The sequence below is a fragment of the Lygodium microphyllum genome, chromosome 4 (assembly GCF_053477565.2).
Source record: "Lygodium microphyllum isolate KBCC chromosome 4, Lygodium_microphyllum_v1.1.10, whole genome shotgun sequence".
Classification (NCBI taxonomy): Eukaryota; Viridiplantae; Streptophyta; class Polypodiopsida; order Schizaeales; family Lygodiaceae; genus Lygodium; species Lygodium microphyllum.
Window position 1 is genome coordinate 101590656 of NC_141138.1, and position 14810 is coordinate 101605465.

Below are 14810 nucleotides of genomic sequence, written 5' to 3' on the forward strand. Positions count from 1 at the left end.
TGATTCTGAAGTTGACTGACTAGTGTTGTCAAAATTTTCTGTGGATCTCCAGTATTTGGAAGAGAATGAAAGGCTACGAGCAATGCTGGGGGAGTGGAGTGCTCGCACTGCCAAGGTGAGTTGCCACGCATGCTTTGTTCACACCAATATCATATTCTCTTGATAAGGATTAAACCACGAGCCACATGAGTGTGTGCATGGTTTCTGCATCTCGACATGAGTTTGTTTGGATTGTGCAGCTTGAGTTGGCCCTTGAAGCAGAGCGGGTGTCCAATGCAGAACTCCACAAAAGAGTGGCCAGTCTTAGGCATGCAAATACAGAGTCAACTGGACACTAAAACATGAAACTTTTGCCAGTAGAGAATAGAGGTCTGTTAGTAGTTGTGTTGAAGCAATTGCTCCACAAAGTTTCCCATTGTCTGGGTTGTTGATGTAGCTCTTTCAAACTTACAGATGACACATGAAAATATGTTACATAAGGACCCCTCCAAGTCCTGACTGATGAACAGACAAAAAGTTCTTATGTGTCAGGAGATCCAGGGTCCACATGCACCATTTACACTCAAATTTTTAGCAAATCAGGCTTCATGTGCTTGCCGGAAAGTACTCGCAACAAAAGAAATTTTGAAGATATGTAAAGTTTAAACCCATTTTGGGCGTGATCCTCTCACAAGGGAGATATACAAATACTTCTTTAGGCTCAATCAAAGTATGGACCCTGGATACAAAATTGAAAAGGGTCTCATACATCCTTCAGGCGATTCTTTCTTAGACCAGAAGATTTATCGAAACTTCATTGTTCTCATGTCCATTGGTCCCTTACTTTTCATCAACTATGACCAATAGCAAAGATGTATTGCCATTTTGTTGGCTACATTCTACAGGCTTTGTTTCCAAGGAAAACTACAAATTCAATCGTTACAGTCATTGTCACTCTCTCAGGTTTGAAGGACTTCTTAAAGAAAAACGTGACAAATTAACACCCTTTTCTTACTGTTGTCACAGCAAAGGATTACAGTTGTGGACTAAGTTCTTGGAATTTCCTTTCGACTAGCAGTCAGACATGGCTCTGTATCTGGCCCGGATTGCAGATTTCATGGGTCGATTGAGGCCATGGCAAGTGAAAATGAAAAGAATTTAAAAGAAAGCTCCTTAATTTTTGTGGAAATTAGCGAAATACCCCTTAAATTTTGAGCATACGCAAACACCCTTGCATCTTTCCGGTCAAACCCACTCAGAAATTCACTAGTCCATTCTTTTCTATACCAAGGATTCTCTATCCTCAAGACCAAAATTATCACAAAGAGCTCAACAATAATGGTATTTGTCTTCATGAATCATGGGCTCTTTCATCTCATAGGTATACAATGCCAATAGCAATTTTTCTATTTTCCTGAGATAAGACGCCCAACCTGGAAGCATCATTAGCAATTATCCTTGTAAAGCTTGCAGAATATGATGAAGTGAGAGGCATATTGTGGATGGGAGGCATATTGTGAATTTGGCAAATTGTGAGAGGCATATTGGGAATTTTGGCAATAATGAAGTGGGATATATGGGTTTTGACCAAACGTGAGGGATAGTTTGGTTAATTCCACAAAAGGAGTATGGTGGGGAGTTTTTTTTAGAAAAAGAAGCAAGTTTGCTAGACAGTGCGTTTCACTATTACTTCTGAGGACAATTGTCAACAGGCACTTGCTTATAGTAGGTATGTTGTATATGATTTATATGATTAATATGAGGCCTTTGAAGAAAGCGAATCTCATTTTGAGCTTATTATGCTAAATGTTGAGGGTTATTGTTCATGAGAAACCAAGGTGGTGTTTTGAAGCCCCATGACCAACATTGGAAGCATTATTTTTGGGTAAAGTCCCATGGTTGTGCATTTTGGGTAAGTCTCATGGTTGATTTTAGAAGTTGATTGAACTAGCTTTGACTTCAAAATTTGGGAGGGAATAGCATGCATCTAGGAGTTTTCTATGATATGATGATCAGAACAGCACAAATTGAAGCAATAGTTGTTTGTGAATAGATGTGAGGGTGAGAGCAACAAGAGACTGACATAAGAAGAATGACTTTCAGATTGTGCTTGTAGGCAGTGTTACACAAAGTTTCAACAACTCACATGAAGCATTTTACCTCCAGCTCTTCTCTCCCTATGCTCATCAAACAAAAACCGAAGTAGATCCTATAGTGCATGATCATTATCAACCTCCATGTTGTCATCATCTAGTATGACTTCATTGTTCATTGCATGGGTGTTGAGAATAATCATATTGGCATGCCTGCATTTCATCAGCGGAAGACCTTGCATGCGTGCAGTTGCCATTCACCAACCTTCAATGCATGTGCATGAGAAAGGAGATAAATGGGTACACTCATATGTAAAAGAGAACATAGCTAGTAAACGTAGGGTAATCTTGTAGTCTTAGTATAAGACTTGAATGGTGCATTAGGCCGAATCAGCTATCTATATTCAATTATACCATAGAGAGACTAGTTATCTTGAGTGGGACTCAAATCGTGCACATTAATGGGGAGCACAGAATATCTTTACTTAGGCATTGGAAGAGGGTATGTGAGTTGACCTTTTTCAACTTAAAAGTTGAACTTTCTTTAAATAGTAAGGAATCTTCCAATTAGCTCATGGGGTTTCTTCACCTGTCATGGTGTTGCGTGCGGTCCCCACCCGCCCCGCCGAAAACAACCCAAATACGCTGCTTGATCACAAGTCATAGCTTGAATTGCAAGTTGAGCATCAAGTAAAGTTCTTTAAAGAAAGTACGAAACCCCCTAAGCCTAGATGCAGTGGAATGATACTTGTTTCCTTGGTAGAAGCACAGGGTTTGGCAAGTTGAATGAAGCTTGAAAAGGTAGTAGGTCTAGAGATTATAGTTTTTTGTTTGAGGCCTTCTGTGTTTTTTAATCTCACTTGGTCTCTCGAGATTGATTTTAATTTACAAGGAAATCAAGAAAGTAGAGGGAGAACATTAATTGCTATATAGTGACAGTCAAAGTACACTCGCAAGTTGATATACTTGGGCATGGGGCAACTCTAAACCTTTGGGGGGCTTGTTGAGTGTATAGGTCGATTGATAACTTGCTCATCGGTTGCCCTGTTTGTGATGGGGGGGGCCTATGTTAGTATTCTCCCAACTCTAGAATAGCATCGGTTATTTTTAGCAAGTAGCAGGGGTGCAAAGCAATAAAAAATGGAGGGATGTGCAGGGTGGAAAATTTTCTTTTGTTTCAATGGAGGGATAGGAATGGTGGGTTTTTTTTTTTTTTTGAAGAATTGGTGCTTATTATATATATTGTTTTCATAGAGCTAGATGGAGCAGAAACAGAGACAGAGATGTCCCTTTGAGGACGAGGGAACAAGCTTGAGACCACCCAGTCGTTAAAATGATTGTACCCTTGCCTCTCCTCTCATATATTTGTGCATGTGCATGGAAACATGTAAGCTTGAAACTATGAACAATTACTGTTAATGTCGATACGGTGGCCCGTGGACAATCACGAGAGAGTAGCAGCATCTGCGAGTGCTGATGGATGTTTCTCCTCCGCATCAGCAGGAGAGAGAGAGAGAGAGAGAGAGAGAGAGAGAGTTCTACCGATATGCAGGCTTCAACCCATATAACGAGCTAAGCCGGGTTGAATCAGAATACAGCCCTCAAGAACACAAAGAAGCACCCTCAACGCAAATTGATATTCTCCTGTTTCCATCGAAGGAAGACAATTTCCATGGTTCCACCTCAACATGATTATTGTCCATGGAGATGAAGGCTAGTACTAATAATCTCCCACATGCACCGCTCAAGCCGTCATTTTGTTATATTATACCTCGCGTGCACGATACTTTAGAGATGATGGAATGTACTCATTAATCACTCGTGATAATCTCTGCATGTAATTAGTGGTATATTGATGAATGTTACTCAGTAATTAGCGGCAGAGTGATAAATGTTAGCTTCTTTATTGCCATCCTGACCACTAGGTCGTGAGGTTTTCCTTGGAGATGTCCCTTAACCATATTTGCGTTCATCGGAAAGAGCTACCCGCGTTCCTAGAGAATCTTAAGTCTATAGTTTCTATTGTTAGAGGCTTGGCCTATAATACTTCTTTCCTTTTGCATGATCTTTTCATAACACCAAAAAGAAAGCAAATCCATAGCCACTTTAATCAACACAATTTAATAATTTCTTAGCCATTGTGCTTGGGATGGAGGGGTCTTGGTGTAAATAAATCACAATAGCCTTGAAGAGCCATCCCACCTTATTATCTCAAGAGGTGCTGCAACTAGATAAATACATGTGTATGTTTGAGAATCAATAATCAATATTCAACCGCCTTCTATTGTCACTTAGTTTATTTTACTTGGATCTTCTCTTCTCTCTTATCATTGCCCTACTTGATTCTTTCAATCCTGCGCCCAGACTTGTGTCAAAGGAGGTGTAACCATAGTTCTCTTTTGCTTCAAGCATGCTTGCATCATATAGAATCAGAAGGATAAGCCATGAAAGGAGTAGGAGGCATGATGATAATAGCTCCTATGAAACATGATACATAGCCTCTTTCAAGATGTGAAGGGAGTCTTGATGGTAGGATGTGGATGGGTTATTGTAGTAGTTATAGGAGGGCCAACAACAGTACCGATGGAATCGGCCCAATGCTAGAAAGGCCACCTATCGTGATAACATTGAGGGAGTATATCCCACCGGCCTAGCTAACCTTACCTTGATTGTAGGTTAGTGAAGGCCGAGGGGGTCAATATCGTAATTTTCTATTTGCCCATAGGGCAATCTAGGATTGTGGTTGGTCTCTTTGTATGTTGGATTCAAGTCTCTTTGTATTGATCTTGGGAAATTGCTACAAACCCTAACTCTTGTGACTCATGAAGCTAGAATAAGATGGTCTAAGTGCCTCTTGCAAAGAACTAGCTTGGATAGGAACTGCCACGCTAAAATGAAAATGGACTATGCATCAAATACATGGTATGAAACATCTCATGGCAATGCTTGAGTTACCCATGTTGTGGAAACTTTGAAGATTCATTGGGTGCATATTGAGGAGGAAAAGGTAAAAGATCTCTATGAAGGAAAGAAGAGTTTGTTGAAGTCTTGGAATGCATGGAAAGATGACCAGTGGTGTCTTTTGAAAATGGACTTGAGTCAACTATTGGAGAGAAACAAAAAGTGAGAAGAGTTAGAAAATGATTGCCATGGCCCAAGCAGATATAGAGACCAAGGTATCAAAATGGATCCAAGCTGTGATGATTGAACAATAGTAAAATTTTCTTTCCCACAAGAAAAAAAACATGGATGTGGTTGAAGCAACTGTGGGTTGAATGGCTGGAAAGAAGCATGCATGGGGTTGAAGTAGTTGTGGGTTGAATGCTTAGAGACAAGGATGGATCGAGCCCAAGTGCTCTTGTTGAGCAATATGTGAAGACATCATTGAGGCAATGTGTTTTGAAAAAATGAAGTGACCAGTGAAGCATTGAAGAGTCATGCTATGAGAAGGAAGATGAGTCAAAAAAAGAAAGTGAAGAGAAAACAAACAATGAGTAGGACAAGGCAAGTAATGTAAGTCCCATGAACATGGAAGTGAAGGAGAGGATGAGACAAGCCCTTCAAGTGTAGTGAAGAGAAAAGTGATAAGATGTCTATGTTGTAGTCATGGAGAAAGTGAAGGGAATTGTGATGGAGGACGTGTTGTGATACCCTAGCCTGTGCATCGAGGGCAAGCAAAAACAAGCAAGGACAGCTATCCTTAACAACTTGATTGAAAGAAAAGTTGGAGCTATGTTTTTTGCAAGGTAGGCTATGGGCTAGAGTCTGTTAGGATTGATGGTTAGGGCATATGCCATTACAATGATAACATGGTAGAGTGATTATTCTTTGAAAATTACCCCTCGTTAACTTGAGTTAAGTGGCCACCTTTTAAGCTTACTATCTTTCAATCAAGTCCTTCTTCTCTACCTCTTTGGTCAATCTCTATGCCCTAAAAAAAAAAAGGCAAGGGGGTTGCCTACTTCATGGTGCTTAGAACTTGAGAGGGCGGGGTGAGATTTTTATATGTTACAATTGCAAGCTTTGGTAATAACTATTTTAAAAGGAACAATAGGTGAGTGGAGCTACAAAGCACTGCAATGTTAGAAACAACCATAGGGAAAATGAGTGCCCATAAGGCATAGAAGAATATGTTACTAGTGCTAGATTTGAATGCCAACTATGGAGGATTTGTGCATAGAGGAGGCTAAAGTGGGAAAATAGTTTTAATACAATTTGTAAAACTAATCACAACATGAAAGGGTGTCATAATGAAAAAAACATATGTGTGTATGTGTATGTGTGCTATAATATAGTACCCATCTATCTCACACTTATTTATAAACTAGATACTTTTTGGCAAGTATTGTCATCTATATAGCAGAGGAGAGATGTACCTAAAGGCGCTTTGAATAACATGGCTATTTTTCTAGATATGCCAGAATTTCACACATCAAATGTTCTTATGCAAACATGTATTTAAATTTACTATTGCTATTATTATTTTATATCATAACATAAATGAATTTTAAATGTGCCATAAATGGATGATGATCATTGTATCATCCATTACAGTGTAATCATGTCATTGTACCATACATCCAAAGAGTTAACATTAATGGCTATATAACTTCATTCTAGTGCTTTTCTTAAAATTCATACCATCAACCATCTATTAAGGATATTGTGTCACCATGGTTCAAATAGATACAATGCTACTACCATATCATTGAGTTTGAGCCCTTTAAGCGAGGTCTTAGAGTTTGTCAAGCTAGTAATTAGGAAAACTTGATTTCATGCATACACTTTTTAGTGTACATATATTGGTTTCATAGGCTTGTACATACATGCACACATATATTTTTACATAGTTGGTGAAGGAGAAAAAGGTGGTCATTGGTAATGTTGTTCTAAAATAGTGTTGTTTAACCAAATATATTAGAAAAATTGGAATTGATAGGATGTAAAGATGGGGTGTATTTATCACATATATAGACACTTGTAGCATAAGTGACTTGCATATAAAAGTACAAACTTTTATACCACAATATGCATATGTAGTTGTGTGTGCGCGCATGCGCACGCACGCACACACACACACACACACACACACACACACACACACACACACACACACACACACACACACACACACACACACACACACACACACACACACACACACACACACACACACACACACACACACACACACACACACACACACACACACACACACACACACACACACACACACACACACACACACACACACACACACACACACACACACACACACACACACACACACACACACACACACACACACAGAAAACTAGTTATATCACAAGCACATCGACCACTCAAATGTGTACACCTAGACATCTAGCTCATGGAGTGCATCTCTAAATGATTAATCAAACTAACCACCAACATTTTTTTATTAGATTCATGTTGTATCCCTATCCCAATTAGATTTAAGGTATGGCCATATGCTTAAATGCCTATTAGGCTCAAAAGGAGCCACAAAATTGACACTTGAGATTCATTCCACTACTTTCTTGCTTCTTAAACAATCCTACTATATACACTATAGAGTCTAACTACCCCTTTCTCATCATAACAAGTCATGAAGGCAAGCTCTTGTGATTGCATCACCTTGTTTCATCAATTGATGATACTCCATCACAACCAATGGAAGATCATACTAGACTCTCTCAACAAATGCATCATCTTATTATCATTTTACAAATCTATGGGTAAGAGTAATAGATCTCAATTGTTGCGATTGTAATATTTGGAACTAATAATGCCATTAAAGGAGATATTTGAACACATTTACTTGCAAAATAATCTTACTCTTCATGATTTATAGAAGAAATATATATGTTTAAGATGCATTTACAATGCTTGTTGAGTTTGTGGTTTGAAATATTAAAGTTTGGTGTTTATGAATCTTTACTGATGATTGAGAAACATCCCATTGTCCTACGAGAGAGAGAGAGAGAGAGAGAGAGAGAGAGAGAGAGAGAGAGAGAGAGAGAGAGAGAGAGAGAGAGAGAGAGAGAGAGAGAGAGAGAGAGAGAGAGAGAGAGAGAGAGAGAGAGAGAGAGAGAGAGAGAGAGAGAGAGAGAGAGAGAGAGAGAGAGAGAGAGAGAGAGAGAGAGAGAGAGTATTAACGTCTCTAAAAGGCCAATGTGGCCTATGAGACCAAACAGTACATACAATGATGGTGTGTTTCTCATCTAGAACGAGAAAAGATGAAAAACATGCCTATAAGACTGAAAAAATCAAATAGTGTCCTATAAAAGGGAAACATGTCAATGATCTAAAAGTGAAAGTAGAAAAAGGAAAACTCTCCATCAACGAGATGTTTGTCCTCTAAGGAGGTGTATCTCTGCATGGCTGAGGCGTCTCGGCATTTGTCTCTTGTGGCGCTCAATGATGGCTTTAATTTGTCTGTGGTGTGGAAATCTAGGCCTTCGTCCGGGTGGACGTGGGGGCCTAGACTGGATAAGTGCCATTGCTCTATCCAGAGGGACACCTACAGAAGATGAGGTCCAATGATGATATACTCCTATAGGCTGTGTGGCAGTAGTAGTGGTATCTGCCATACTCTGTCGTGTATCAGTGAAAAAGTCAGTGACTGCTCTTTGTCTATGTGAGCCAAGCTATGGGGGACCTTCTACTCTGTAGGGTTGTTGCTCTGCGCCTCTGGAGCTCCAAGAGGAAGAATCCCAAGGATCTCTAATCCTCAAACTGCATGATCCGTCTCACGGGTCCAAAACCCTCTTGAAACAGACAGTGGTATCTACCTCGTATATCATAATATACAGTGCATCGGCAGATGTAGTGTTCCTGTGTCTCTGGCTCTTTGTCGTATAGTGGGCATATGCATTCCTCTGTCTGTATACCCTCCCATCTACCTGTCTCAATCCTTAGGTGGTGGGATGAGGTGCGGATCTGACCAATAACTGTGCATAGTCCATGAGGCAGCTGTGTGTCCATGTAATTGGGTCGGGTGATGAAACCATCCTCAGATACCTGAAGGAAGTGGGTCTGGTAGTGTGCCATCCTCGTGCCATGGGGGGAGGGGGGTCGGATCCAGGTCTTCTTCTTATCTAACTTCAATATGTCTGCTCTGATCACATGGTTTAGCTCTGATCGACTTAGATCAAGTGTAGGGCAATCCAGGCTATAGCAAAGGGGGGTAGTCTGTCAATCTGCAGCCCATGTAGACTCATCCATGTACTCATCTGAGCATACCAACAATGTCTGTCACCATATGCTGCTAGTTGTCTAGAAGAGGCCAGGGCTAGCCGTGGGTATCTATCTTGGGGGAGCTCCCATAGTCTATGTATGAAAGTCATTGCCTGGACCAAGACCTCAACCACCATGGGTGATGCTCCCAACTCAGCTCTAATAATCTCATGTGGGGTCGAGCTCTTTGCTCGTATCATACGTGAGATCATCATGACCAGTGGGTTTTCCATATGTTCCCACCCATCATAATATTCCTTCTCTGGTCCATCCTGGTCCCCCAAAGGCTGTCTCCTTGTGTGAAAGAGACTTGAACCCCAAATAGTTGCCCCATATAGGAGTGTGGGTGTAACCAGGGTGTCAAAAAGCCACAATTTGGTGCGCAGCTCATGAAATTGTATGTGAGCACATTGCCTCTCCAATGCACCTAAGGTTGCATATGCTTTTTCCAAACGAGCCTCTGATGTCTCTCTCCAAGAGAACTGTGGTCCCTTCAATGTGACCCCCAAATAGACATACTGCCTAACCATCTCCACTGGCTCTCTATCAAAAGTAAACTGGTGCTCAGCTCTTGTCACCCAAGTAGCTGAAGTGTTAAATACCATAACTTTAGTTTTCCCAAGGTTCACCTTAAGATCTCTATCTCTGCAAAAAGCTGACAATGCATCCAAGTGTCTATTTAGTCCCTTAGGTGAGTCAAATATAAGTACAATATCGTTGGCATAAAGTAGTAATGGTATCAACACTCCAATGAGGCTGGTTCCGGCTCCACCAGTTCAGTCCACATATTTTGAAATTTCATCTATGTACAACCCAAATAGTGTCGGTGAAAGTGGACAGCCTTGTTTCACCCCAATGGTGCTATTGACTATATCTGAGATGCCCTCAGGTGTTTGTACTCTGCTCGTCATTGTCTCATACAAGGCATAAATACTCCATTGTATCTCTACAAGCACATCAATGTTTTGCATTCTTCTCATAAGTCTAGCACGTGGCACTGTGTCAAAGGCCTTATGAAAGTCCACAAAACATCAGTAGATATTTTTCTTGAATGCCTTGCCTTCTTCGATGATTGCCCTCAATGTAAAGATATGGTCTAGAGTTGTATATCCCCTCCTGAAGCCATCCTAGCCTTTTGATCTCATGCCATGCATCTCGGCCCATTCACTCAATGCTTGTTCCACGATAGAGCCATATATTTTGGCCAGCATGTGTCCAATCATGATAGTTCCATAGTTACTAGGTAGCGCGGGGTCTCCACTCTTAAAGAGCGGCACAATAATATGGTTTGACCAACAGGTTGGAAATCCCTCACAAATTGCCCTATTAAAGATGTAAGCCAACGTTGGTGCCAAGATATCACAAGCATGCATGAAGTGTTCAGCTATTACTAAACCATCATCTTGGGCTTTCCCATTTTTTAGTTTCCATATGGCAGTCCTCACTTTTTTTTTTGTGAAAAATTTGCAATTGGTTGGTATTGAGGTTGAGGGGAGTGGCATAGGCTCTTGGCCAGGAACATCATAGAGTGTGCAAGCATATCCATGCCAATCATCCGGTCTAGTAATCTGTAAGGGTGGCTCGTTCTCATGCATCTTTTTCCATGCTCTCTTGCTGTCCTGTCCCAAGAACATGGAATACATTTCTGTTTCTAGTCTGCTCAGGTATTCTCGCTTCTTTTTGCGTACCAATTGTCTAAAGAGTGTTCGAGCATGCTTATGTGTACATATGCCAAGTGCCACCTCTCGCTGAAAACATGCTCGTGTCTCTTTGCACTCATCATCATACCAGCCATTCTGTGGGGCATTACCTCGTGGAGGTTTATCTGATGGTGTAGTGTGCGGGAAAGCGTAGGCTGCTGAAGTGTGTATTATCTCAGCCAACTGTCCTGTAAACTCATCCAGAGAGGCCTGTGTGTCTAGCGCCCTCAATGCATCTCGCACAGTAGTGCCGTATATGTGTGAGGTTGCTTCCACAAAATCATAGCGTGGTAATTTTGGTATGTGTGGCTGTGCTTTGTGTATATGCCCATATTGCATTGTGAAAGCTAGAATAGCATGGTTTGCTACTAATCCAATTGGTCTGTCTAAGATTTCAAAGTTTTTTATGTCAGGTAGTAGGTTGGGTGATCCAATCAAACAGTCCACTGTGCTTGACCCTTTCTTGTTATTCCAACATGTGAAACCATTAGATCTTGGCCACTGTGGCAGCCCGTTAAGGATGGCCAAACCATGTGCACTTCCCAATGCCAATAGGTGTGTTCCATATTCTGTTATCTCTCTATCTTGGGCTGATCTAACTAATCCCACTTCATCTAATGCAATATCTCTGAACATCTCATCACTAATGTCAAAAAAAGCAGATTGGTTGCTTCCTGTGCGTGCATTAAAGTCTCCTGCTAGTAGAACATCCCCAATTCTCATAAATCTCATTATGTCCTCATATAGTGGTGTATACAGGGATGCCTCTTTAGGGGCAAACTTAGAGTATGCAGGGGGAAAGTAGCATATGGCAATATACATGTCTCGAGTTCTACTTGTACGTAACCTGATCCACATGTATCTTGCCTCTACATCTCTATGTACCACTTGGACTGTATCTCGGAGCTCTTCTCTAAATAGAATTGCCACACCTCCTGATCCCCTCGTCCCTCCAGGCCACCTAGGCTGAGGGCGATATACACTTTCCCATCTATATCCATATACATCAGGTAGATGGATGTCTTTACATTGATGTGTCTCAGTATACATAGCAATGTCTATCCCTTTGAAAGTATCCTCAAAATAACTCGCATCTGTCTTAAGGGAGCCATTGCAATTCCACAGTGTGAACTTCACGGTCTCATAGGCTGCGCACTATCATGCTGTCCTTTTCTCTGTGATGATGACTCTTCCATCTTTGTAGACAGCTCATTTACCTGCTTTCCGTGCCTCTAGAACACGTGGCATATTTTCCCTCCTGTGGGCTATTTGGGCTGGGGTGAGGTCTTCATCTAGGTGGATCTTTTCTCCTTTGAGAGCGATCCTCTTGGAGAGGAAGACTCTCTTCTTTTCCAAGTCTCCAAACTTCAAGATGAGGACTTTTGTTTTTGTGTCAGCTTTCTCGACTCGCCAAGCCCCAATGATGGGTACATCTGTAGCCCCAAATTTGGTGGCAAGAGCTGTAGCATCTTCAATTGGGGAGCTTTTCTCATCTAGTCCAACCACTCTTACGTGGAGTGTGTGTGTCCGTCTTTTTGCCTCTTCTTCCAAGGTGGCATTCATAACTTCCACTTTGTTGCCATGCACTCCGTTGTTCTTTTTTGCCACATCTATCCATTCTGCATTTTCTTTAATAGTATTCTCAACATTCTCCATTTTCTTTTGGGTCCCTTCCACCACACTTGCATAGGTGTGCATATCCTTTTTTAAAACATCCATTTCTTTTTGTAGTTCCGGTGTGATTTGTGGTTCCTTTTGTGCGTCCAGTTTCTTTTTGCATTCCTCTAGTTCTTCTTGTAGATTAGAGATCATTGGGTCTTTCTCTGCCATGTGTGCATCAAATGTTTGCTGCATCTCCTTTTTTAGTTCTTCCATCATTTCAGCTGCTTGAACCCGCTCTTATATATCATTTTCCATTTCCTTCCTCATGGTATGCATTTCAGCATGGAGTATGGTCAACATCTCCTCATATAGTGTTTCATTAATTTTACGGGATGTCTTCCCATATCTACTTGACCTTGGAGAGACATTCCAATCTCGGGTTTTACGCTCATAGGTTTTGTATCTCGTGTTCTTTGGCGGTGTATGAAACATTGTTTCCATGGTTGGTTTTGTGATTCCTTCATTGTCAGTTTCTTTCATCATGATTATAGTATGTGCTATAGCATAAAACTGTTGATTGTAGCATAAACTATCAATGTAGCATAGAACTATCAATCTCACCTAAACTGTCACTGTAGCATGAAATGTTAATGTGCGTTAGTCTGAATTCACACAGGTCTCCAGTCTACTCAGCTCGGCAAGGTTCACATAAGTCTGAGTACATCTAAAATCTCAGTATATTCACACAGGTCTGCATTCACGTCAGTCTGAGAGAGTCAACAGATTTGTTATACAGTCACAGCCACGACGCAAAATTGTCCCATCAATCACTGCACATCCTTGCATATACTGTTCACAAGGCCCACCACTATTTACTGCATGTACATCCTGTCACTGTTCACTTAGTACTTGCCTGCATTACTGACGACCTTAGACTTGTATTAAACTTGACGACATGTCTTGTATCACGCTTGCATTACTGATGACTTGTTCTACATCATACTTGACAACCCGTCATGTTAGAGATCATGCCTGCATACCTCAAAGCTCACGCCCGTCATGCCAGAGCTCACGCCTGCATACCTGTCATGCCAGAGCTCACGCCCGTAATGTCAGAGCTCATGCTTGCATACCCGACATGTCAGAGCCTCACACCTGCATACCCATCATGTCAAAGCTCACGCGTATGTGAGAGAGAGAGAGAGAGAGAGAGAGAGAGAGAGAGAGAGAGAGAGAGAGAGAGAGAGAGAGAGAGAGAGAGAGAGAGAGAGAGAGAGAGAGAGAGAGAGAGAGAGAGAGAGAGAGAGAGAGAGATTACTTTGAGAATAGGATGTTGATCTAGAAGTGATTGGATTGTGTGTTTGAAAGAGTATGCTTTGAGAGCATCCAAAGTCTGCATCATATTTGTTTGCAGTTTTGCAGACTACTTGAGGAAAATTTTGGTGCAGTGTAGTCATCTTTTGTTGTTGGCATACTTCTTTTATAGTCCACTCAATTTTTTGAATAATTTGGCCAACACTATTAGAGAAATCTCTGTTCTCTTGCTTCATTATTTGCTTGTAGTAGAAAGAAATGGGCTTTGGTAATGAACGTACAAGATCTTCTTTCATACTATTATTGTGGGTCCCAAGTCCTTCATACAATAGATCTCTCATATAGATCGGATATTCTTTGTATTTCATGGGGTCACAAAGTTTTGACTTAAAAAATGCTTCCCTTGCTTCGAAAACATCATCCAATTTGTTTCCCACAAGTTCTCCTAATAATAATTCAAAAAAGAGTTGGATTGGATCTGGATGTTGTACGATAGCAAGTTTAACTTGTGGATGAATTGAAATCCACCATTGCTTTAAGCCACCTACAAACCCATGTGTCATTGCATTAAGAATATCAATGTCACTGGTATGGGGTTCTTCTAAGATCTTCTGGACAACATATGCATACATAACATATATCAACAGCTTGATTTCTTCTGGACATTTACCATCGATTGACCAAATAGGGAATGAACCAACTTTTTATGGAACTCCAATCTTCTTGTAACAGCTAGTATGAGAGTGCAAAGCTTTAGCAGAAGAAGTAGCATTCACAATTCCTGCTCCATGACTAATGGTTGCATTTAGAGAGGAGTTAGATGTGGCAAAGTGAGATATAGCATTCAAAGTTTCATGTGGAATAGTATTTGAAGATGTTGCTT

At 40.9% G+C, this 14810-nt stretch overlaps 1 protein-coding gene across 4 annotated transcripts in view; it reads left to right on the top strand.

The window, feature by feature from the left end:
* Window positions 1-936, top strand: part of LOC148037394 (protein FIP1-like) — an 80622-nt gene extending 79686 nt beyond the window's left edge. For 2 of the 4 annotated variants that reach the window (XM_087676301.1, XM_087676302.1), the window contains exons 14-15: window positions 53-115; window positions 240-936. In XM_087676301.1, the coding sequence (XP_087532427.1) occupies window positions 53-115; window positions 240-338 (162 nt within the window). In that variant the 3' untranslated portion in view covers window positions 339-936. Of the gene's footprint in view, window positions 1-52; window positions 116-239 lie in introns of those variants that run through there. The other 2 variants (XM_087676303.1, XR_015690645.1) reach the window with 2 other exon arrangements.
* Window positions 937-14810: the final 13874 nt, after the last annotated feature.